A 26,245-nucleotide genomic window follows, 5' to 3' on the forward strand; every position below is an offset into this window, starting at 1 on the left:
AGGCTTTAGGACAAATATGTTTATGTGTCATCTTGACCATAGTAGGCAGATTCAAAAATATTTATAAAAACTTCCTTATTTTGTATCACAACAACTAGAATCATGCCCTGTTAGTTTTTATATCTCTTTGCTAACTGATAAAGAGTATTATAAAACAAATCACTTTCCGTTTACATGTATGATGCAGTGTGTGAGAAGCAAACATATTCTAAGTATACAGCAGGGTTTACTTGTTTTTATGAATGCACTTGCATTTCTAAAAGGTGCAATTCATCTAATGACCTGCACTGGAGGATTGGCATGCAAGAGCAGTATTTTAATCTTTAACCAGAACTACCACAATTTAACTGATGGTAACATTTAAAATGCATGTTAGCATATTTTACCAAAACCAAAATACTAATATAAATAACTAAGCATAAGATGGGGGAGGGAATAGTAATGAAGGGGGGAGCGGAGGTTAGTAAAAACATTTTAATTATTTATATGTGTCATTTCTGCTGCATTATCAAATAAAGATGTATTTAAACGGAGCAGCTCATACTGGAGCATTGAGAGACGGCTGGCTACCGAGTGATAAGAAGATTGATTAATTGGAGATGACAGTCCAATTGGGTCTGCCAACAGGGAAGAAAACATCACAAAAGGATGAAAACATGTATGCTTAATGAGGTCCCTTTTTAGTGGCCTGGTAGTAGTTTAAAGGAAGGAATAGTGTGGAATTTACAGCAGGCACACCTCCTCCTGTTGGTTTGGGGTGACAGACAAAGGCAGTGATACCTGTTGCAATTTAAATCCAAGTATAACCATGATTTGTTTCCCCCTATTATTTTTAACTTTTTTGTCACCTTTCAATATAATCAATTAAAAATAATTGCTCCGGTTGTATACCATCAGGGTTCCTTAGATTTTTAGCCAAATGGTAAAATGTCAATGCAGCATTCTCACGCAACATCCCCTCCCACATCTTGGCCCACTGAGTGACCACAAGTGACAAGTGACCGGCTCCCGTCCTCAGTAGTGACTGTCACAGCTCATGAGGGGAAGGGGTCAGGGTGAAGCCCACAACTGGAGTGAGATCCAGTGCATCCACTGTAACTCCAGGTAGAGGAATGAAACAAAAGGTGAAGAAGAGGAACAGCTCCATTCTGGCCAGACTCTCTCCAGGACACATCCTGCGACCTTTGAGAACCAAGAGTTTCAGCAAGTTAACTGGATGACATTTATATGAGTAACAGTCAGCTCTCTATTATTGTGATCACACGATTCAGATATAATAATATCTACAGACCATTTTATTATGGCATTACACCTGCCGCAACACGTAACCAAATGAGATTCAAAACATTATAGTCCTGAATCATTACAACATGATTATTGCGCGTGGATCACTTTATGTGTCATCCAGAAACAGTTTCCGTTGTGTGGTAAAGATTTTACCCTGTTGTGTCTTTTTGCATGTGTTTTCTTAATTTGCAGTGTGATGATCTCTCAGGGCCACAGGCAAATTAATCAATGATCAGTATCATCAACCGGGGTGGTTTCACTGGAGTTGACATATTACCTCCAGATTTTGTTTACGGGTCAGGAATGCATCGGCACATGTCAGGGTTCAGAGTCTCCTTCAGGTCAACTATCATGCTCCTCGTTTCCTTCATGCTGTCCTCCACCAGTTTCATCAAATCCCTCCAAGGTCCCAGCCAAGGAAACACTTTGTATATCTGTAATACAGCAGAATACCAAACACATTCATTGGACTTAATGTAACAATTATGACAGCCATGAGATCTCAAGCCCCAGCTGGTACTATTAGAATAATGTTTTTGTTTGATTAAATATTTACATCTTAGCTATTTTAATTAGTAGCTCTTAAGTGTTAGGTTTTTCTTCATCACAAGTTAGTTAATCTGAAATCAGTCTGTAGTACCAGAATGGATGCTGTTCCCGTAAGACGGATGGTTTCATGGTCTCTTTCCAACATAGCTTGGATGTCAGGGTTCTTGTATTCAAATCTCTTTCCAAACACGAGAGAGAATATAATATTAGATGCTGTGTAATTAATTAATTGGTGTTATCAAAGGTTTTACCTAAGAAAAAAAGAGCACGTGAGTAATTTATTCAATGTTGCTGTATAAACCCATGTTGTGTTTAAGTGGAGATAATGTTACCTTCATGTTGTTGAATTCTTCAATCAGGTAGCCACATTCTTCAATTATTTTCCCTTCAGTTATCCTTTTGCCCATCCCAAAATCTTTCAGTGTACTTAGAGCAAAACACAATTTTTTTCCACACTTCACCATTGGAAAACAGTATGCCTTGATAGAAGAGTTGTTTACATGTTTAGACAAGGACAAAATCAGGCTAGTAAAACAAAGAAACATTTCTTTACCGTGTCCTTTGTTGAAATCATAGAATATTGAAGTGACTTCTCGTTCTTCAAACTCCTCAGCATGGTTTACCAGAGCCTGTTTGACTGTCTTGTATCCTGCCAGGACCACCACCTTCTGCATTCCTAAGTAGACAGCTAAAAAGATGGAGCAAGAAATAGTGAGACTGACTGTCTCTACAGACTCTCCTCTGTAGGAATTCTAATTTAATTAACAATGTTAAAATACCGTTTTTTTTGTCTCATATTAAAAGCAATGAAAATACCTTATAGCTTAACAAATTGTTTACAAAATTGACATTTATTTGTATTTAAATTAAATAATATAATAATATTTCACATCAAAAGAAACAACAATGTTTTAACAAATCATATTAAATAATCTGATGACAGAACTGTAAACAGAAGAGCTGAAACTTAAAATAAAGAGTAACTCAGTTACCTCTAATCATTAACCTATGTTTGTATAATTGTGTTAACTCTGTGTGTTGCTGCTAGCATACATAATACCTGACGTGGAAAAGTTACTCGTGGATGGGGATACAGAGCTACTAGAAAGACAGTCGAACCCGGTGCATTCCTCCGTCTGAATGTGGTGCACTTTTGCTAAATGTTTAGACAAATTGCTCGTGTTACCGCCCTTACATGCTAAACACTCTTGGCAACGAGCATTGTCCACCTCAAGACGGGTAACATTTAACCACACCTTGGAGCGCTTCTCTCCGCCATCCTCGCCGTGTGTTGCTTCATGGAGCAGCTACGCGTGTGTAAACTGCCCCGCCCCCCTCGCACACGGGGGAGAGAGATCTAGTCTGGATCGGAAAGATCGAAAATACACCGACCATATACGCATTTTTTTGTCTTTTTGCATATTAGAAACGAGTTGGCGACACTAACTGCGAGATAATGTTTGTGTAGCAATAATACATCGAGGGGTGAGAACCAGAGGGGCGTAAGTGACATTTGACCAACTTTACAGGAGAGCCAAAACAAAAAACTACCATACTTTGTCTTGACTTTGTTTTTATTAAATTTAATTTAATATGAAAACTTCATAAACATGTGGATGACAATATACTTAATGAACAATATTTTGACTTTCATTGAAAAAAATATTCTTCTATCTTTTTTTTATTCGGAAGAAAGTCACATGCGCCTTTTTGGAACTAAGATTTTATCTCATATGAACTAAGAAAAAGGGCGTATCTGATCAAAATAGGAAAAAGGCTTTACATTAATGAGGTCAAAAGTAACAGTAATCAATTGTTATAATAACAGTAGTATATGAAAATATCCTTATATTATATTAGTTCATTGAATGTAATTATTTAAAAAAAAAAAACATTAATAACCATTTTGCCAAATAGTTCATTGTTTAGCCATTTCCCCAAATAACCAATTGAAAATAGGCTACAGAGTCCATTGTGATCATATCAAATATCAATATCACATTAGTTCACTGAATAACAATACATTACATTAAACCTGGCCTAATAACTGTTTGGCAAATCAAAAACTACTTTAGAACATTGTATACCACAATTTCCCCGCAGCGAGGCCCCCCCGCCCCCTGTTGACAGTTCACGAGCGTGCCCCCTCGACTTCATCCACCATATCACAGTCATCAATTAAGGACACGCTTTACAGTGCCACGGCCTACTCAACCAGCTCGCAAGGACACAAAGATATAACACATGCCATCACATTCCACATAGCTAAAGACATGTGCCCAGTTAGCACGGTTAGCAACCAGGGGTTTAAGCAACTGGCTAGTGGCTAACACTATGGCCAAGCGTTACGCCATGCCATCTCGGCATCATTTCACCAGATCTGCACTGCCTGCCCTATATGACAAATGCGGTGGGGAATTTAAAAAAGATGTGGCTTCAGCTGAATACTTTGCAGTTGAGTTATACTTAAAGTTCAAGGTAATCAACTGTTAAAAAGATACTGTTCAAATTATTATTTTAATTTTTTTAAGTTCAATATGTTTTCAAAACAATGAATAATCGTATTTAATAATCGTGATATCAATATTGACCAAAATAATCATAATTAGGATTTTTGCCATAATCGAGCAGCGTGTTGTGAGAAGGACTTGAAATCCAGAAAGTCACTGTGCCCAAGCTCAATCACCTTCTATGGCATGTTCCTCCTTGCCATCCTCACAACAGTGTAGTACCCCTCCGAACTGTACACAGGCCCTTTTTTTCTGTCGTCTCAATGGCATCATGAACACTGTCACATTCCATCTCGCTGTGTCCAGACTCCATGAATGGAGATGGGCAAGTTGTTGACTGCAGACACATGGCACTAAAACCAGCATTCCTGTTCTGCCCACCACATGTGTCAGAGTACAGCACCACATGCTCAGTACCTGAAAGAGTTGACAGATACTGGAACATGCGTGCTGATCTCTGATGAGGTGAATTCTCTGTTGAAGATGGATCTGTAGAAACTAAGTTTCCTTTGTCATTCAGCATTGACTTTGAATCCTGGATTATTTCATTCTCTTCATCAAGCTCTTCTGCATCTTGAAATAAGCTTAGTAACACTCAGGGGCGGCGGGAGCTGTAGGCTAGGGAAGGCTAAGCCTTCCCAAATATTTGTGTCACTGCATCCTGGTAAAATAAAAATATAATGTATAATGTTTGTGTCTTTGACATTAGCACTGCTATGCAGCCACCTGTGCCCTGTACTACGAAGCCAGTTCAACAGACCCTGGATATGTTTGAGTTATCTAAACTAACCCTAACAAACGAGATCTCGACGCTGGTTAATATCAAGTCGGTAAATCAAGTAGCCAGGGCTTCTCTCACCAGCTGAGAGCGCGTTCACGTGAAAGGGGTGGGGTTAGCAACATTTGACCAATCACAAACAGGGACAAGTGTACTGACAGCGCAGCGTCATACTTCATTAATGAAAAGTAAACTAATAGTAGACAAATATGAACTTTAAAGTTCATATTTGTCTACTATATCATCCATGACTTAAACATAATAATCCAGGATACAAGCCACCTGCAAGGTGAATACAGAACAACTGGTTACAAAATAAATAAACTACCGAGTGTTTGAAAGCCTAACAGTTTTATGATATCACTGCCTCGTCTAAGACACGAGTGGATCTGACTTTAATTACATTTGAGTTGAGTGTTTCGTCAACATAATGTGTTGATTAAAATAATACTTCTGCATACAGTATGTGACACTGTGAGTGTTGCACGGCCAGATACGGCTCAGCTGACTCAGATAAGGAGATAATATAGGCTGTGATATTATATGATCGATGATCTGATTGAATGTGATATGAATGATAAGTGCGACACGTCGGCGTCTTCTCTGCATACAGCAGTTTAAACTGTATTTCCTTTATCCTGTAATATGACTTGATAGTTTTAAACTCCGCACACTGAGCTCTGATTGGTCAGCAGGCGGTGCTTTCACTGAGTTGATCTCTTTTCTATAGACGCCTTAGGCGGGCAGCGTCAGGTAAAAAAAGTTATTTAGCCTTCCCAAACCTGAGCCTCACGCGCCGCCTATGGTAACACTTCTTCAGCAGTGAAAAGCTTTCTTCTCACGGTTGACCTGGCTTGCTTACATATGGTGTCAGCCATTTTGACTCAAGTGCTATCCAAAGGCTTTACCCACAATACATTTCTCAGGGCCAAAAGGGCGTAAGTGCACTTACGTCCTTTTGGCCCCAAATAGTTCAGTGTGTTCTGTGTTAGGTCTTTTGGTTTTTGATGAATAACTCTGGATTGGTTTTGAATTCACATGCACCCTTTTGGCAGCAGAAAGAGCTCATCGAGAGCTTTCATTTGATATATATAACTCATTTTGGACCAAAATGTCACTTACGCCCCTCTGGTTCTCACCCCTCGACATGACCTTTCTCTTTCTCAACTCGGGTTTGAGTCCTGCATGAACTGCATGAGAATACTGTTTATATAAAGGGATAAATGTGTGTGTAGTCTTTCATATTAAACATGATCGCTGGTAGATAGCCACAGAAGTCGTAACACAGTTTAAACTGGGCGGGTCCCATTTTTCCCTGGGCGGATGTTTACCTGAGACAGTTCACAGCTGAAGACTTCTCCACGCTGCTTTCAAACTCTGAGTAAACAACGTGTGCTTCACTTGGAGGCTGTCTGAAGGTGTACACAGGTATCAGGTGGACTTAGTATCACATTAGGAACGATATTCAGTGATAAACCGGGCAACAATATCAGTAGATTCCACTTTTCTATAGAAGCTTCATCAAAACAAATTAGTATGATGGTGTCAGAGTAGGGAGGAACTTCCACAGGCCGGCCGAATGCTGATTGAAGGATCGTGTTGCCAAGAGACTCTATCTGAGTCTGCGCACCAACCAAAGACAACCAAGTCTAAACCATGGTATCTCTTCAGCTGGTCTTGACCAATCATATGTACGAGCAACGCCCTGTGTAATAAAATGTATTGTCGCACGAGGTTCGAGGCTCTTGACGGATTTGGTGGTTACAGATTACAGCTTTGCTGCCTGTGATTCCCAAAGACGTGATGAGTCCTTGGCCAAGTAAAATATATATTTTGCTCTCTTTACAATAAATAGTTCAACTTAGAAGTTGTCTGTCTTTTCTGGAATTCTGAACCCAACAGGGGGCATACCCCCGGACCCCCCAGAGGATGTGACGTCCACCCCCCATTCTATTGTGTATTCATTGGATACTCTATTGATCTTTATATTTTCTATTGTACGATTCTCTGGCTGGGGCGCCAGCTCAAATCTCGCCTAGGGCAGCAAATTATCAAGAGCCGGCCCTGAGTGGAGGGTTCGAGAAACAACCGTGTTTGCCGGGTGCACCGCGGTGGAGGTGGGGAGGTTCCAGCTGGGATCCTCCACCCCGCTGCGGGACCCGTGGGACCCCTGAGTCAGACGGTGCGTCTTGGTCACGCTTCATATCGGCCGGCCCGGGAAGGAAGAGACACGCAGAGTGGGGGAAGTACCCCACCCCAACGCAGCACACCCTCCCGGCCATCAGAGTCGAACCCGCAGTTCGGAGGAACCGACCGCCAGAGCACCGGCACTAGGCCGGGCCGGCGCGGGGGCCCTCCGACAGTGGGTCGCGTTTGCCATTCGATCAGTGAGAGGAGAAAAATGCAACAAAAATTGTCAAAATCCGTTAACATATGGATGAGTGGGCGGGGGGCTGGACACAGGCCGTGGGGGGACACCCGAGACCGGGCAGTGTCCCCGGTAGAAACCGGGTGAAATAGCCAAAAAAATAATAAAACCGGGGGAAAAGTGAAAAAAAGTGTCCGAAAATAGGCACTCATGAGGAGGGCAGAGTCCCCTGTCAACTCCCGTTACATTCCTCCATGTTGTCATTTGAGCGAAAAATGGCTAAGTCAACTTTTACCAGAGAACCAGGCTGGGGGGATCAAAAGGGCTTGACCAAGGCCAACCCAAAGTGTACGGTGGGCGGACTCATCACCTCCGTGATGAGTCTCCATTGTGATTTGAAAACTTCCATCAAACGAGTCTTTCGGGGGGGCGAGGAAAAACGTGTTCGTCAGAATCGTCACTTGTCCTGAGAGTGCAGCCTGCACCGGAACTGTCCTGAGAGTGCAGGCCTGCAGGCAGACCCCTCTCAATATTACTAGCACGTGGAGCGAAGACAGCAGCCATAAAAGCATAAGTATTTATGTAGCTGGAGGTAAGCCCTGGTTTATTAGTCAGCTAAATAAATAAATACCTGTACTAGGCTACTGGTTTGAAACATTGACTGAAGTACTTACAATTTTTTCAGTTTATCCTCCACAAAGAATGTGGTGGTTTGCTCCTCCGACTTGGTCTCCTGCCTCGATTGCGCACAGTCAAAGCCACACCCAACTGAGCAACAGCCAGTGAGTGAGTGATTCACAGAAAGAGAGATTGTAACACTGGTTTTGTAATTAAATCAACACTCTAGAGTTGTTTGGAGAATTCAACAATTGACTCCCTGTTTCAACACAAACTCGTTTTGAATAATAATATCTTGGAGTTAAATGACACTTAACATGAGTTGAAACAACAATTCCCAACTCCAACACTGAAAATATAACACTTTTGATTTGTATTAGTTCAGAAATTGTTTTCACCACATCTCCTAACACTGGAAAACACACACACACACACACACACACACACACACACACACACACACACACACACACACACACACACACACACACACACACACACACACACACACACACACACACACACACACACACACACACACACACACACACACACACACACACACACACCGGTGGCTGGTTAAGCCAGGATCAATATACTTGTTGAGGTTTTATTGTGCACATAATAAATGTGTTTAAATGAATTGAGCAATTTTTTAAAGGAGTATAATGTTGCAATTTTTAAGATAAGTAATTGCAGTTCAAAGGTAGATGTTTTTTTTCTCCTTCTCTCGTTCACGAGCACACAAAATAAATCATAAACATTTCCAAATCCGAACAGACAGAGAAGTAAACTAAACTATTTTGCTCTTCATTTTTAAATGGGATTTTCCGCTACATAACAGAAGACTTAATACAGGACTTAAAGAACGTTTTAAAGACAAGTCATGGAGAGGTTTGCATTTTGGACGGAATCTCCCCTTTCCTCTGCTCCTAAAATCCTGCACCCGAGGTCAATCACAGGCGTGACCTTTGGAGGGGCAGAGAATCTGAGCAAGACCACAGAGCGACCATTGGGGGTTTTATGGCCTAAAGGCACAAAGAGGAACATCTGGCTACCCCAACCAAACAAACACACACACACACACACACACACACACACACACACACACACACACACACACACACACACACACACACACACACACACACACACACACACACACACACCACATGTATACGTATACATCACTTCAGGGGACACTACATTAACTTACATGCATTTCCTGGAGACTTATCCTAACCTTAAATCTTCAGCCTCCAAAACATTAATCTCCAATTAAGGCTGCGGCCCCACGAGGACGAATTCGGTCGTTTGCGTTACTGTTTAGTGTCATATAGACCGTTCAGCCACACGAGGACGACCAAATATGGCACTAAACGACTGAGGAAACGACAACGGGTCCCAAGGTGGATAGAAATGCATACGCCACTCTCTGGGGGGTCAAACAGCTCCGTGTGTGCGCCCTATACGGACATTTTCAGATCACTGATAGTGATTGCGCAATAGCCCCGCCTCTCCCCACCTCTTCTGCTCACCTCCGCTTACCCCGCGCCAGTGCTGAAGTGTTTCGCCACCAACAACAACAACAATGGCGGATCGCAGAGTTGCTATCGTGCTCCGGACGCTATTGACCATGCTACAGTTGTTTGTGCAACATCTACAGCAATAATGATGAGGCAATAGCCCCGCCTCTCCCCACCTCTGCTGCTCACCCCCACGTCAAAGTAAACTGCACCCTGAATTCAGATTATTTATCTTTCTCTCGCGAGTGAAGTCTAATCTGACAGGACGGAGACACGCAGCTCTGCTCACCTGAAGCTCCTCCCGCTGCAGCAAAACACACACTTCAAGTCAGATCATCGCCCTTAGCTATTTTAATTACCTCTCAAACTCCCTAAACTAGTTATAAATATGTTTATGTTTACAGTCGGCCGGGTCACTGATTACTGGATGAGCTGCTGCATGAGACAGACACTGGCGCTGTCCGAAGAGAGGGAGGAAAAAGAGAGGCTCCGTGTATTTTATCATTATATTATATAGAGTCGTTATTCATTTGTTTTAAAGCTCAATAAATAACAAAGAAGACCTTTGACCGGCACTTTTATAATTTTGTCTGGAAGATTTCAACTTTAATACACGCTGACTGGCGAAAAACTCTGCCCGGTTCCCTCGGCCCCCACCGCGGAGAATAAACAGAAGGGCAACCATGACAACCATGCTTCTTCGCTGCTTTTGTGGAGGAAGTTACAGCGCCACGTAGAGGCTCCTGCATATGTACTGCAGCTTCTCCAGCGGTTGGAGCTAAACGGAGCGGTCTCTTGTGGGCAGACACTATCCGGATAATTATTGCATGTGGACGGAAGCCGTTTGCAGAGCTCGCGTCATTTCTCTGTCCCAGATATGCCTCCTACACACGGTCATAATAACCCACGAGCACCGTTATAACGCCTCGTGTGGACAGCATACACACACCTCTCATCCCCTGGGCGTGTACGCGCCTCATGATGAGACGGAGTGAAATGCAGCGTGTGGAAACTCCCTCGCAGCCCTTTTGCCTCACGGGCAGCGGCGGCGATGGTGTGCCTCGTCACCATGACGACCATTACGGCACATCACAGAGAAGCCTCTCCCCCCAGCAGTTCCATGGGATACAAGAAACACTCCTGTCATCCCAGGAACAGTGTCTTGCACGGTTTTTACTCCGCTATTTTTCTAAATCTCGGAAAAGAACGGGGGAGTCGCCCCGTTGCTGTACAATCAAACATGTGTTGATTTGCACAGACAACAGGCCACGACTATGGAAGCAGCCTAAATCGCCAGGGAGGAGTACGATCTGCGCAGCTTCTGATCGCAGCCAGGCGGCTGCTGTTCTGGGCGCGCACACACGTTGCTCTCATCAGAGCAATGTATTCCCGGCGAATTGAACAGAGGGGCTCGCAGAGCGCAGCAGCCGTGTTATGCGAGGAGTACGGAGACTCAGACCTGTGTCACGCGTACTGGCGCCTCAGTGGGATTTGGCTTTGGTGTTACGCGCACTAAGCAAAGCCCCATTTGAACCTTTAGACCAGGTTCCCCTTAAACTGTTGTCAGCCAAAGTGGAAATGTTGTCAGCCAAAGTGGAAATGGAGCGAGGGGACTGCATTATAACTGCTTGTAAAAATAAATTGTGTTTGACTCTTATTAATCAGCTAGCATTTGTCCTATTCTCATGAAGTTGTCTGAAATTGTATTTTAGAAATAATGTTATATTACTATTGTGGGAGAAAATTCTGTGTAGCAATGCAGTGGGAGTGCACCGACTCAGGAAGGAGACACAGGGAGAGCTGGAGCTTTGGGAGACAAAACACTGACACTGACAGCCTAAAACAAGTCCTTCTGCTTTGACTGCCAGGATTGGATCTGTGCCACAAACACCGTCCTCGTGGGCGGGGACCAGCCCATAAAGCTCAGTCATCAATATTCCACATGATTTGTGCTTGTATGAGGAGCGTGAACACCACAGTGTTATCTGCAGGGCTAAGCACTGTCAACAGCAGAACAAATGTCTCTTTGGCACGATTTTGTTCTCATCTTTTTCTCTAATCCCACCACTTTGTTGGGGTTGGTGGCTCTCCTGCTCATTCTCTATCTTGTATCCAGTAGTTTAATCACCAAGGAAATAGGGAAGGAGCCCCCAGGACCGAGGCCTCTTCCCCTGCTTGGTAACCTGTTGCATCTTGATCTCAAGAGACCCTACAAAACCCTCTGTGAGGTGAGCTATCCTAAAGCAAATCCATTTTGATACAGTTGTTGTTGTTGTTGTTGTTGTTGTTGTTGTTGTTGTTGTTGTTGTTAGAGCTATATATCTCTTTATATTATGTAATACTTAAACATTTATTTTCTTGCTGTTTATAGTGTTTATTGTAAATGTAGCCTATTATTGTCGTAATTTAAAATAGTAGTACTAGAGCACTAGTAGGCAAACGTTTTTTTACCAGGGTTTTCCAGCCACAAGAAAGGAAAGGCTTAAGGAACAAACCATAGGAAACCTGTTGAATGATATTGGATCATAATAAAATGCACAAACGGATACTCTTGTCTAGACCTGGATCATTGCCCTGCGTAAGTTCCGCTAACTAGTGCCTCAGCGGCAGTGTTATTTTAAGTTAATTGTCAGTTTTATTTCTATATGATTTTGGCCGCTACAGTTGTAATGATTCACTTGCAGGTCATGCAAAACATTGTTTACTGACGCCATCTCAATTTTGTTACATCTTTTAACAGCTTTCAAATAAATATGGGTCTGTGTTTACGGTATACTTTGGAACCAATAAAGTGGTGGTGCTGGCTGGATACAAGTCAGTAAAGGATGCTCTGGTCAGCAATGCAGAAGAGTTTGGTGAAAGAGAAATCTCCCCTATTTTCTATGACATGAATGAAGGTCACGGTAGGATTTACCTTTACATAATCTTTAATATACAGTATCTTTCAAATAATAGAAAAAACATTGTAGTGATAATACCTACCATTTATTTGTTGTGAGTCAAATCACACTTGAATATTGTGTTGAATAGTACAGACATGACTACTACAGATTATATTTAACATGCATGTCATGTTTAAAAGGAATCCTGTTTGCAAATGGAGAATCATGGAAAGAGATGAGACGTTTTGCCCTCAGCACCCTGAGAGACTTTGGCATGGGCAAAAGAATAGCGGAGCAAAAAATCCTAGAGGAATGCCACTATCTGAGCCAAATGTTTGAAGATCATAAAGGTATGGAGTAAAAAGCATTTTTTTATTCATCACCCATGTTTTACAGTTTTGTTGTACCAAAGGCAAATCATGGTGAGGTTCATTTTAATATTAAAAGGCTGCCCTCTTTGTTTTGTTCTGAAATCCTAATAATATCAGTATTCTCAATGCCATTTTACAGGGAAACCATTTGATACAGCGCGCCCGTTGAATCATGCAACATCCAATATCATCTCCTCTATCGTGTATGGAAGCAGATTCGAATACAATGACCCCAGATTCAAGGAAATGGTCAGAAGAGCCAACCAGTCCATATGCATTGTTGCATCTGTACAAATCCAGGTAGGCCTCATACTGCTTCGGTTGAAAAATACATGATTTAGGGACAACATGAAAGCTTTGGTTGAATATTTTTGCAAATGGTCAACACCATGAGCTTTTAGCAGAAAGTCAAATAGAAGGTTTATTACTGTCTTCATGTCTTTTATACAGATTTGGGCTGGTTGGTGTAAGAAATGTGTGTGTTCTATTTCGTATATGGCTTCGCCCTCTAAGGCTATCGATATTGGGTAATCCCCCTGTGCACCCGCGCAGCACTGAAACACTTGTAGTCCACACCCACCCGCAAGGTGGGCCCCACCCTCGGGCTCCCTTCCGGTATAAATAGGAAGGAGGCCCGACAATCTGCTCCCCTCTTTTCTTCAGCACACCGTTACTGAAGCACAAGAGACACTTCAATTGCAGAGTAAACATGAGCAGTGGCGGCGCCAGAGATTTTCTCTAGGGGGTGCTGTGGGGTAGCTTGACGTTTCATAGAGGGTGCTCAAACATTAAGGGTTTCCCATTAATGCACCAGCGCTACCGTTGAATTTTCTACTGCAACACTCCCCACACGCACACACAGTGTACCTGCGACTGTTACAATGAAGGCTCGGTAATCAGCTCACGTCATATAGGTGTAAGCAGGGGTCAAGTACTATTTTTACAAGTGGGGAGTGGACCTCACCTCCTCTAGGAGGGTCCTCACCTCCTCTAGTGGGGAAGATTTTTTTTAAATATTGAAGTTAAAAGCATCAATCTGGTGCACTTTGAGAGCAAAATGAAGAGATCTATGGATATACTGTATCTCTCAACATACATATGAAACAGAACTGTAAACAGATTTTCTATTTCTTTATAGATATTTTACAAATCACTCCCCTTTTAAAACAAACCGTTTGAGACCCACTGAGATAACTAGACTATTTGAATTAATAAAAAGCAGTTTAAATGCCCATTTTTTGTACATTTATATACAACAATAAATATTTGCGAGTGCATTGAGAGATATTGTTGTGGAGAGTCATTTATATATAAATCGCAAAATACATTTGTGAATCCTTCTGTGAGCATTTATTAATATTGAGACTGATCTGAGTCCATACAGATGTTAAGTTCACCTAGGAATGGTATCATTGACTTAAATGTTCAAATACATGTTGCTCTTCTGTCTATATTGGTCATATGATGCCCCTTGACTGAAATGCTTCCTGTTCAATATCCCCACTGATTTCCTTAAAATTCTGGGATCACAATTTACTCTAAACTGTCATTTGCCTTTCATCACTCACCTCAGCAATGGACCTCTCTCCACTGTCGCTGTATTCTGCCTCTGACTCACTCTCAAGCGCCTCGATGTCAAGAGAGGTGGTGAAGTGATCATTATTTATTGAGCAGTATACTCTTTCAGTCTTTCACATTGAATCATAACAAGTCATACTGAATGTAAATACAACTGACTCTAAAGTGAGTCGCAGTCTGTGACATTGGACATTTTGAAGACTCAAAGTCCCAAGCAGTAGGTAGAATATTAGCTAGTCTGTGTAATGTGCACAGTAAATAAATAGTTAACTTAATACTGGGATGGAAATGGCCTATAAGCACTCAGTAAAACATAAACACTTATCTGAATGATAAGAAGTATAATTAAAACATAAGTATAATTAAAACATAATGCACATTACCATTTTGAGAGAGAGTACCAAAGTTAAAGAAAATAATCTCTCATCGAACTGAGGCTCCAGTAAAACACACTGACTGCGTCTACATGGACATCAGTAAGCCGTCGGTTATGAACATATTGGGGATATGGTGTTTACATGAGCACAGAGAGATCGGGTTATTCATGTTCCCTGTTTACATGATAAATACTAGCAACCTGGCATTTCGATGCCTTTTATCATCTAAACTATTCAGTATTTGTATCTCTCTATCATGACAAAGACGAAACTCCTCTCCAGAAGTGAGACGCCACCGCCACCATCACTGTTAACTGATTAACTGCTACCAGCTGATGACTTACTTTCCTCTTCTTTGAAAAAAATGTTCTTATGTCCATGTTGTCTGGAGGAGAAAACATATCAAACCAAGAGATCATCAGCTTTGATTTTCGCTGTATTAACAATGTCCTGAACACTTGGTGTGTGTGCCTTACCTCCGCTACCGGCATCGCTACATACAACAGATCTGAGCTGTCAACAACACTCCTTGAACATGCGCGCTATGTGAGAATCTGCCTTGGTACAAAGTAGCAGTGAAAACATGGTACGGAGTTTCATTGATTCTCTCAATAAGCAAGTGGAATGGATTTGATAGTGAAGCACTGACACAGCGCTCTACAAAGTGCGGCGAGTGGATAGACCGATTCACGGACTTTCATCCGACATGGTAAAAGTGGGGGGGTCTAAACTAATCATTTGAAAAAGTTCCCCGAGCTCAGGAGGTGTGCTCCTTTTTTCGCGGGTGCAGCCGGTCAGGAGTGACCCGATCTGGCCACGCTTCCTGGCCATCAGGAGGTTCCAGGAGGGGGCGGCGGCGAACCCGAGGACCCTGAAGGCTCCGGTGGCCACATTTGTTCCCCTCACCAAGGTGGAGGGGTTCACAGATGCTGGTTTCCCAACCACCCCTTCTCTGGAGCCGAGCCTGACGGCGTTTTTTGGGGTAAGACAGGCCAACATAATCGCCGGACGTCGCCCTACGTTGCGCTCCCCCAGAGACCAGTAGGCTATGTCGCCACCAGGCCGCCGGGTGCACTAGTGTGCCTTTCAGGCGGCGGCGAATAACATCGCGCTGCTCTCCAACTCGGTGGTGACACTGGTAGACCGGTCCACCACTGAGGCAGAGGAAATCAGCAAGGCAGCCAGCACGGCGCTCACTCTGTGTGCGTCCGTCGCTGTCTCCTAGGCGAGGATTTCCGCGTGGGTGACACAGATCCAGCGCCACCTCTGGCTGGAGCAGGCGTCTATTACGGAGACGGCCAGAAAAGTGCTACTGGACGCTCCAATCAGCCCGGACGGGCTGTTCGGACCCCAGTTCCACGCCGGCTCAGGAGGCCGCAAGCGGAGAGACGCCCACAGCAACCGCCTCGGCATCAGACTCGCCCTTCGGTGGCTGCAGGGGCTCCGTCCCACGTCTCCGCTCCCCCGCCACCCCAGAGACAGGGTCTCCCAGCGGCGAGTCAAAGGGGAGTGAGGCTCCCCCGCTCCTGGTCTGCTCCGCGAGAGCCTCCGAGGAAGCAGAGCCGGTAATTAAGCCGGCTGCCACTAATCTGTTGATTAAGTAGACAGCAGGGCTCCCTGCAGAAGCCTGCTGGTTTTAACCTATCGGTTAATAACCTGCAGAGCTCGCGGCATTCCTCTGTCCGAGATACGCCTCCTACACACGGTTTTAATAAACCCATGAGCGCCGTTATAACGCCTCATGTGGGCAGCACTGCACACACCTCCATCCATCCCCTGAGGTTGTACGCGCCTCATGATGAGAGTCAGAGTGAGACACAGCGTGTGGAGGCCCCGGCGCAGCCCTTTCGGTCCAAGCACACCTTGGGTTACCTCACGGGGAGCGGCGGCAGGGGCTCTGGCGTGGCTCGACGACTAAAAACACATCTCGAGCACGTGCGCCCGCTCTCAGAGTTTTTCTCAGAGTGGCAGCGCGTGTGTCTGATGGACAGATGGATGAGCAGGCTGATAAGGAGAAGAGCCATCAGGAGGTTCCAGGAGGGGGCGGCGGCGAACCCGAGGACCCTGAAGGCTCCGGTGGCCACATTTGTTCCCCTCACCAAGGTGGAGGGGTTCACAGATGCTGGTTTCCCAACCACCCCTTCTCTGGAGCCGAGCCTGACGGCGTTTTTTGGGGTAAGACAGGCCAACATAATCGCCGGACGTCGCCCTACGTTGCGCTCCCCCAGAGACCAGTAGGCTATGTACGCCCTGCAGTTCACCTCTCCCCCCCACAGTGGGATACAGGAAACACTCCTGTCCTCCCAGAAGCTATGTCTTGCGCTCCAATCCGAGCTGCTGGAACTCCTGTTGAAAGAGGATATTTCCAGGGTTCCTCAAAGAGAGGAAAATCAGGGGTTTTCACTCCCGTTATTTTTCTGATCCCGAAAAAGACTGGGGGAATGAGACATCCTCGATCTGTCAGTATTCCACATGCTGACGATCAAACAGGTGCTGGAATGTGTTCACCAGGATGACTGGTTCACTTCTACCTGAAGGATGCATACTTCCACGTACCCATCATCCCGAAACACAGGAAATTCCTGCGTTTTCTCATTTTAGGAAATATCAGACCAGACAATAGTCTGCCGTTCGGATATTTCCTGACTGCTCGCTTTTTTGTGTAGAGAAGGCTGGAGCCACTACACAGAGGAGGGATAATCATGAGAGTGTGGTTTTCTCTGGACGACCTGCTATTTGCTGGCTCGCTCCAGGGAGGAAGTCGCTTTACAGGCGGTACATCTCGTATCGCATCTGTCAAAGCCTGGGTTTCATAATAAATTGGAAGAAGAGCTGTCCTCTTCCCTCTCAGAAAATCGTTTATCTGGGAGTGGAATTAAACTCAGCCAGCATGAGAGCGCGGCTCTCGCGGCAGCGAGTGGAGGAACTGACAGCTCTCCTCCGGCATGTCACAACCCACACAGCCCTCTCCGTGACGCAGCTGCTCGGCGTTGGCGTCAGCTGGTACTGGCGCCTCAGTGGGATTTGGCTTTGGTGTTACGCGCACTAAGCAAAGCCCCATTTGAACCTTTAGACCAGGTTCCCCTTAAACTGTTGTCAGCCAAAGTATTACTTTTGGCTCTATCAGTGATTTGTCTGCTCTCTCTGTGGCTCCGTCATGCCTCCGGATCCAATTTGAGGGATGTCTCCCATTCCTCTCTGACACACCCTGTACGGAGTGTCTTGTCAGAGTGAGTGACCTCAAGGATCCAGCTGTGCGCCTCTCTCCTGCCTCTCGGCACGCGGAGAGTGGCCCTTTTTCCCTCTTATGAGAGGGATGTTTCCTTTTTTTCCTCTGACACATTTTGTACGGAGTGTCTTGTCAGAGTGAGTGACGTCAGGGATCCAGCCGTGCGCTCTCCTGCCTGTCTGCACGCAGAGAGCTGCTGTTCCCCCTCTTTTTGTCACTGGGCAAAGTATGACCTTCGTCTCTACTTTTTGACAGCGGCAGGTATGTATTGTTCCCAGCCTTCGTCCCCTCATGGAAAATATTCATGTTATGCTATATTCCAGGGACGGCAATGCGCCATTACGCATGGCGCAATAGGCATGGGTTATTATCTGAGCAGGTGTGTCTGTGCTTCTAGTACCGGGCGGACCCAGTGGGGCGCAGACTACATCAAGCTTCGCCCTTAACCCAATAGCGATAGCTTTAGAGGGCAAAGCCATATACGAAATAGAACTGAAGTTACCGACTGTAACTCCAGCTTCTATGAGTATTGGCGTAGCCCTCTAAGTGCTGGGCCCCACTGGCTCCACGAATAGCTGAAGAAAAGTTATTTTGTATGGGAGCAGATTGTCGGGCCTCCTTCCTATTTATACCGGAAGGGAGCCCGAGGCTGGGGCCCACCTTGCGGGTGGGCGTGGACTACAAGTGTTTCAGTGCTGCGCGGGTGTGCAGGGGGATTACCCAATAGCGATAGCCTTAGAGGGCTACGCTAATACTCATAGAAGCTGGAGTTACAGTAGGTAACTTCAGTTGTTGAATGTTTGGGTAAACATCCATTATCTCTTTACACGAGGTGCAGGTGGAGCATCATTCTAGTATCAGCCTAAATAGTTGCTTTAGGGTAACATTTAACTGACAAAACAATAAAAGAATGATTGAAACTAAAGGTATGGAGATGGGAAACATTTATTTTACTGTATCAAATAACTGATCAGGGGCCTCATGTATAACGTCGTGCGTAGGATTCACGTGGGAAGGTTGCTTACGTAGTAGAAATCCGAAAAATAGGTCCATACATTTTGCGCCACTTCCCGATTCACCAAACATTGCGCACCGGCGAGGAAAGTGCGTACAGCACTTCCTACGCCGGTTTCCCTTACTTTCACGTAACGCCCATATTTGCCTATAAATAGTCAAAGAAACGCCCATTCATTCATTCACTCTGACTGACTTTATGAAGAAGATCTCAGGAAATGACGACAGAACAGCTAAAAACGACATCTCACACCGTGTCAGATTTTGGTTATTTTGGGGAGGTCGAGATAAATCATATTGTTTGGTGGATGCAGTTTAAACAGGGGAGCAATATGGAGCTTCGGATCGTCACCAAAATAAATAAATAAATGGCCCGAAAAAGGTTAATGACAAAAACAATACACATCCTTCCTCAGGCAGTGTGTTTGTACCGGGGACAGGAGACACCCCCTTGATGAGAAACTGTAAGAAGTGAAGGGGGAATCCCCCCGGTGTGAAGTCATGACGACTGGATCTGAATTATGTTTTTGTATTCGGTGGTTTGTGTTCCAGCTGTCGATCAGGTGTGCGCAGCGGCTCCATCAATCAATCAATCAATCAATGTTTATTTATATAGCCCAATATCACAAATGTTACATTTGTCTCAGTGGTCTTCACAGTGTGTACAGAATATCAGTATGACAATACGACACCCTCTGTCCTTAGACCCTCACATCGTACAAGGAAAAACTTCCGAAGAAGTGCTCCACTGCACCATGTGTGTCTCAACGCCACCGCAACAACTCTACCTACCACATAAATGAAATAAAACAAATGTGTTGTGTTAAATCAGCTGTACAATTATCCAAATACTGTATATGGTGTTCTTAGTTTCCATATCTCCTGTGTTTTACGAGCGACTTATCAAGTCTTGGCAAACGGCATAAAACACGATTAATGCTCGTATCTACAACCTATAGAAATGCAACACGGCGTCAGTTTAGACGTAATTCTGTCCTGCTTACCGCATTATTTATGAGAAAACATTTCATAACATTAACACAACATATTCGAGGTGGTTTTAAATAACATATCTGTATTTATTTATTTCTCAAAGTTATGTTTTTGTGTGCACTGAGGAGTCTCAAGCAGGCATTTGTTAAATAATTTTAAGATTGGCTTTAATCAATGTTTGAAAATGAATACTTCATATATGATAAATGAGAGGTAACATTTTATTTATGGTATTATTTCCACATATTTCTCTCCATTCTTCCTTCTGCCAACGGTGTCGCAGTTTCTCGTCTCTCCCGTTGTTGTGCTTAGTGCGTACGCATGGGTTAGAGTTTGCGTGGAGGACCGCACGTTTTCCCGTCAAGTTAGTATTTTATAAATCGCAAACATTGCGTAGAAACGGCGTGCGGCATTTTTTTTTGCGTATATCCCTTTATAAATGAGGCCCCTGGTGTGTCTTAAAGGTGGGGTAGGTAAGTTTGAGAAACCGGCTCGAGATACACTTTTTGTTATATTCCATGGAATGCTCTTAACATCCCGATAGCAATGAATATCTTAAGTGCTTTGACAAAAAATACATGCAAAAATGTCATCTGTGGAAGCCGTAGTACTGTAAAAAGCACGACCAATCATTTTAGCCGGCCCGGCTAAAATAACTGGATGGCCTACCTGCCTGTCAGCCTTCCACCTGTGCACAAACTTATCTTGTGCCCTCATTGGTCATGTGTGCGTTTGTATGTATTGGAGGAGGGGATCTGTAAGGAAGTGGCACATTTTTTCCGGCAGTGTATTTTCAAATTCTAGCTCACTCGAGCTGGTTTCTCCAAAATTACCTACCCCACCTTTAACATTGAATACACTGTACAGTATATATGTTGGGTGTGCATTTTCTTCATTCATCTTTGTTGTTTTCACAGCTCTACAACATGTTTCCCAGGCTGTTCAGTTGGATAAAGAACCGTCAGCTGCTTTTACAAAATGTTGAGATGACCATAAGAGATGTCAAGGCTTTAGTTAAGAATCTGAAAGAGACTCTGAACCCTAGGGTCTGCAGAGGGCTTGTCGACTGTTTTCTGATTCGGAAGAAGAAAGAAGAAGTAAGACAACCTCACTGCATATGCATCAAAAAAAGAGAACATTGTATTTTATAACAATATGTGGGTGCTCTTTCTCTCAGGACTCTGGTGTGAAGGACACTCACTACAACGAGAAGAATTTGATATTTACAGTAACCAACCTGTTTGCTGCTGGTACCGACACCACAGCAACTACACTGAGATGGGGTTTGCTGCTTATGGCTAAATATCCGCATGTACAAGGTAAAATAAAGATGAGGCTTGTAGGCGTGCATTTATATTTGCACCTGTGGATGCCCATCAAATAAATCAAGTTTAGATTAGGTATTATTATATAAATTCAAATATATATATTACGATAAACCATATATGCTGGAAACTACTTAAAGGGAAAGTAGCAGGCATTGAAATAAAGCGAATAACCTCCGGGAGATAACAAGAGTACAGTAGTTTTAGGCCTCCCTCTTAAGTCACTACCCTTTTTGAAACCTTTTTTTCTATTTTTTACAGATTGTGTTTTTATGCAGGCTTTATTTCAGGGAATACCAGTCTTACTTAAAGTGGACCTATCATGCTATATTTTAATAATATATTGTAGGGCCATACCTATATAAAACATGTCTGTGAAGTTTTTCTTTTTCAAAATACCAAACAGATCATGGATTTTAGCCATGCCTCATTTTGCTCTATTTGCTCTATTCCAGCCCTGTTTTTGCAAGGGCTGATTCTGTGGCAAATGAGCTGCAGCTGACCACGCCGCCCCTGCAAAGGAGGGGGGCGAGGCACGAGCATCATTTTACCATGCTGTTACCATGCTGTTACCATGCTGTTACCATGCCACGGCAACCCCCCATTCCCCTGATAGGTGGAGAGTTGCCCATATAGAGTGGCGAAGTCACGCCCAACTACTTCCGGTCCATGGGACCTTATTTTGGAAAGATAATGTATTGAAGTCAATGGAGAGACAAAACTTATCTTTCGATCCCGTTGTGCCATGAATTACACATATGTGACCCGCTCTATCGAAATCAGTCGGAAGTCGCAACGGCTCATTTCAGAATAAACGTGGATTTACGTAAAAAACTATTTTTTCAGGGTTCGGGTGTTTTGTTTGATTTTAAACAAACCAAGTCTTGGCTTTCAGAATATGAAACTTTTATTTCCAAAATCACACGATAAGTACATTTTTGAAGCTTGTGAAGGGACGAAGACAGGCACCTCTCACTCGCACTCTGCTCTTCCTTCAGCGCCGCCCCCCTCCCTCCGGCTGACATTATGAACGTAAGAGTAAAGTAATCATAGATAACACGGCAGGATCCTTTACAGTTTGTTTTCATCTGATTTAAATTAAACAGAGTCTTGGCTTTCAGAATATTAAACTTGTTTCGGCAAATTCAGATGATAAATATAACTTTGAAGCTTGTAACGGCATAATTACAAGCGGAGAACGGAGTAATTTAACGCCACAGCGGGCACAACAACAGCCGGTGTTTGTCGTGAGGGTTTTCCCCGGGAAACAAACACAATACACACAAACGCAAAAATACACAAACACACACACGCACACACGTATACACACAGACTCGCGAGCTTCCCCTCCAAACGAAAATATCTTCCCTCCGTAGTATTTTGATCATTTGCTCCACTAATAATCAATCAGATCGATGGATTCCAGAGAAGAGGAAACTTTAAAGGCCTTTTTCTCAAAATGAGGACTCTGTGACAGTCATTATATAATGTGACATATTTCGCTTAATATTTGGAGTACAAAAACAATCCTGATATCATTAGAAAGCTAGGAATATCCTCTTTCCAACCGTGTATACAACTCAAAATGTGTCTTCGGGTCAATGCGACTGATTTCGATGGAGCAGGTCACATATGATGTTTGTCAATCTCAAAAAAGTCAGTTTGTCGTAATACTGTTGAAATATAAGACTATGAAAAATACGCAACTAGAAAGACTACAAATCCCAGAGTTGCGTAAGTGATGTCACAATTGTTTTCCTCCACTAAGAGATAGCTAAGATCAGCGCCATATAGATATAATCTATCTATATGGCGCTGGCTAAAATAAGATAACTTTAACAAGATGCCTGTGTGCTTAGTACCAGGTTGTTATCATACCAGCAATGGGTCTTGCTCGTTCTTTCGCTTCCCGTCTGATGAAAGGACCAGGAGTGGCTGGATCAAGTTAGCTACCTAGCTAGTAGCTAGCACGTTAGTTAGCATTACAGCCTTGTCATTTTTATTCGCCTTAATATGAAGTAACATTAAGTAACCCAAAATGTTAAACAGTGAGAGTAGTAGTCATATTTCGTGAACCCTTTGAAGAGTACTGTCACCGGTGTGATCATTCTATAACACACAATTTAAGCCCGGGGGAGAAATACTAACGCTAGCATCGGCGATCGCCGATCTTTTCTACTTCATGCTATCTGCACAAATGGTTGACATTAAACATTAAAAAGACCAGGCAGTTCAGAGAGAATCAAAGGAAGGCAGGCAGGCAGCTTTGCATGACATTCTTCTGGACGTGTTTCATTGTGGTGATAGTGAGGGTAGACAATCGTTTTGTTGACAAGACAAGTAGTGACGGCCATCTTGGTGACGTGTGTTGTTCTGCGAGACCAGAGATGTAGTTCATTGAGCGTTTCACACAAACAAATGTGTTACTTCACAGTTTTACGACAATTTTTTTTTTTTTGACTTGCAAAATGATCTTTTCAATTGACAAACATATGTGTAATTTGTGGTACAATTCAAACGGGGTCAAAAGATAATCTTTCTCTCTCCATTGACTTCAATACATAATTTTTTCGAAATAAGGTCCCATGGCAACCCAGTCTCACGGCATTTCGTGTTCACCAACACGATTTTTAATCTATTGATTCGTGTTCACCAACACGATTTGCCGTCTTTTTCTCCGGTCGGGTCGTGGGAGACCGGAAGCTGTGTGGTTCATAAAAACATGTTCTTACTCAATATCAAGCCACAATTATTGCTTTTATTTTAAATCGTATAATTTCGGGGCTCAGACAATAAATGGGGCTCAGAGCCTCAGAATACGGAAATCTGTATTTTTAAATATTTTGTTCCTTCTAATTCGTTATTCTTTTCAAAATAACACACTGTTATTTACTCACCAATAACACACAATTATCCTTGCTTTTATTTATTGGTTTAATTCCATAATCTTTGGCTTTTTTGGCGTCCGTCAGGAACTGAATTTCAAAATAAAAATAACCGGAAACAGACGTAGGCCTATAAGGGACATTTCGAGCATCATTGCGATTGTCAACATTTCTGAGTTTAGGATGGCCGAAGACACTACATTACCCATAATCCCCAGCTATCGTTTAGGACTACAGTCCCCGTAAGGTTACGCAGAGCGTCAAACAGCTGTGTGAAATGGAACGAAACCACGCCAGACTATCCAAAACTGGAATCGAACGCCCTCCCAGAACTACACATTCTGGCTATTGTGTTTCGCAAAATGTTCTATGGGACGTCTCTACTGAACGTTTTCGTTTTTCCCACAATTAGAAGTTGCCAGTATTAAACACATTGGTGTTATCAAATGTAAAACATATAATTAATAAATGGGTGAAAATCGCTTGTGTCCATAATGCACAGCATTAATATATACGCACATGACAGCTCATTGTTACTTTGTAATTCTACTCCACGACAATTCAGAGGTTAACCTGGTATTTTTACTCCACTGCATTTATTTGAGTTACTTTGCAGATTCTGATTAATTATGTGAAATATAAACAACCCTTAAATCAGACTTTAGTTACACGTGACCTGAGTAAAATTCAGGTAAGGTGATTGTCAAGTGCCAACAATCAGGAGAGATATTTGATAGTTGTTGCTTGAGAAGACTAAACATGTATCTGCAATTGACATGAATGGAAACGAGTAATAAAGTATATTCATTACTCGTTATTCTCTACTAATAGTTAATTAAAGACTGTATATTATGGCTATTTTGCACATCCCTTTCAAGATTTTCAAAGGTTTATTGACATATCATATACACAACTACGGTGTAGTTATGCATTGAATGAAACACTTGGGTCACAGGTTCCTCAACAGTGCATTACAAGACATCTATCAATATGTGTGTACCTCCACCATTAAACATATTCATATTCTGCACATTTCTTATTCTATCTACATACATAAGAGTATAATTCATATGTATAATATCAGTTAAAATAAGTGCTTCAACATAGTTAACACTGCAGGAAAGCAATATATTAGACGTTAAGTACTTTGTCAGGCTTAATATTTATTGTAGATAGATACCCCCAAAGTTTTTTTCTTATTTAAAAGAAGACCTTAATCTGTTATTTAATGTTTAAATAAATGTTAATTCGTTTTTCTGTTTTGCACCTCCTCCTATTAATATCTTTGTACATCCTGCACTAAACTGTTTTATTGTAGAGATCACTTATAGTATCTTCTTGATTTTTTATATTCTATATTTCTATCACAGACCTTCTACTTTCCCCCTATGAAAGTATGTACTCTTCATATTTTTATTCAAATATTCAAATAATATTTGATGAAAAAAATATTAAGAGTACATTATTGTTTTTATGTGTTATATTATAACACATAAAAACAATAATTCAATAACGTGCTTTAACCACTAGGCGGTGCACACAAGGTACACACAGCCATAATAACTTTGTATTATTACACATAATTTTACAGCATATTGCTATACTATTTCAGACTCAGTATTTACATTCTTACATTCAAAGAAAATCAGTAATATCTTTAAAAACTACAGTCCTTTTATATCAGCTGTGCACCGTTATGGTGTAAATATAACCTATCTGTGAATTAGATCAAATGTAAAAGTCAGCCGAATTAGTGTTGATACTGCAAGGAGACGTATTGTGTGAAGAGAAATTGAAGATGTTGTTTAATTGTTGAATATATTTATGATCCACATCAAGTATTCAGTTTCGGTGGCATTTTCTCAGTTTTTCCAAAGGTCTTCTCATCAGGGCTCTATAAATAAAGAACTACGGCAGATCTGTAATATACAATGCAGCCGAACCGTGTATTACAA

The 26,245-nt window shown here is 42.7% G+C and overlaps 1 protein-coding gene and 1 pseudogene across 1 annotated transcript in view; one reads left to right on the top strand and one right to left on the bottom strand.

Annotated features, from left to right (window-relative positions):
• Positions 1-4: 4 nt before the first annotated feature.
• Positions 5-10,221, bottom strand: LOC117450601 (cytochrome P450 2K1-like; annotated as a pseudogene).
• Positions 10,222-10,704: 483 nt separating this feature from the next.
• The window catches only part of LOC117450595 (cytochrome P450 2K1-like), a 66,107-nt gene continuing 50,566 nt past the window's right edge, over positions 10,705-26,245 (top strand). Inside the window, exons 1-5 of the mRNA XM_071204040.1 lie at positions 10,705-11,864; positions 12,377-12,539; positions 12,719-12,868; positions 13,029-13,189; positions 20,998-21,170. Of these exons, the coding sequence (XP_071060141.1) occupies positions 11,655-11,864; positions 12,377-12,539; positions 12,719-12,868; positions 13,029-13,189; positions 20,998-21,170 (857 nt within the window). The 5' untranslated portion in view covers positions 10,705-11,654. The remainder of the gene's footprint in view (positions 11,865-12,376; positions 12,540-12,718; positions 12,869-13,028; positions 13,190-20,997; positions 21,171-26,245) is intronic.

This window comes from Pseudochaenichthys georgianus, chromosome 8 (assembly GCF_902827115.2).
Source record: "Pseudochaenichthys georgianus chromosome 8, fPseGeo1.2, whole genome shotgun sequence".
NCBI classification, from domain to species: domain Eukaryota; kingdom Metazoa; phylum Chordata; class Actinopteri; order Perciformes; family Channichthyidae; genus Pseudochaenichthys; species Pseudochaenichthys georgianus.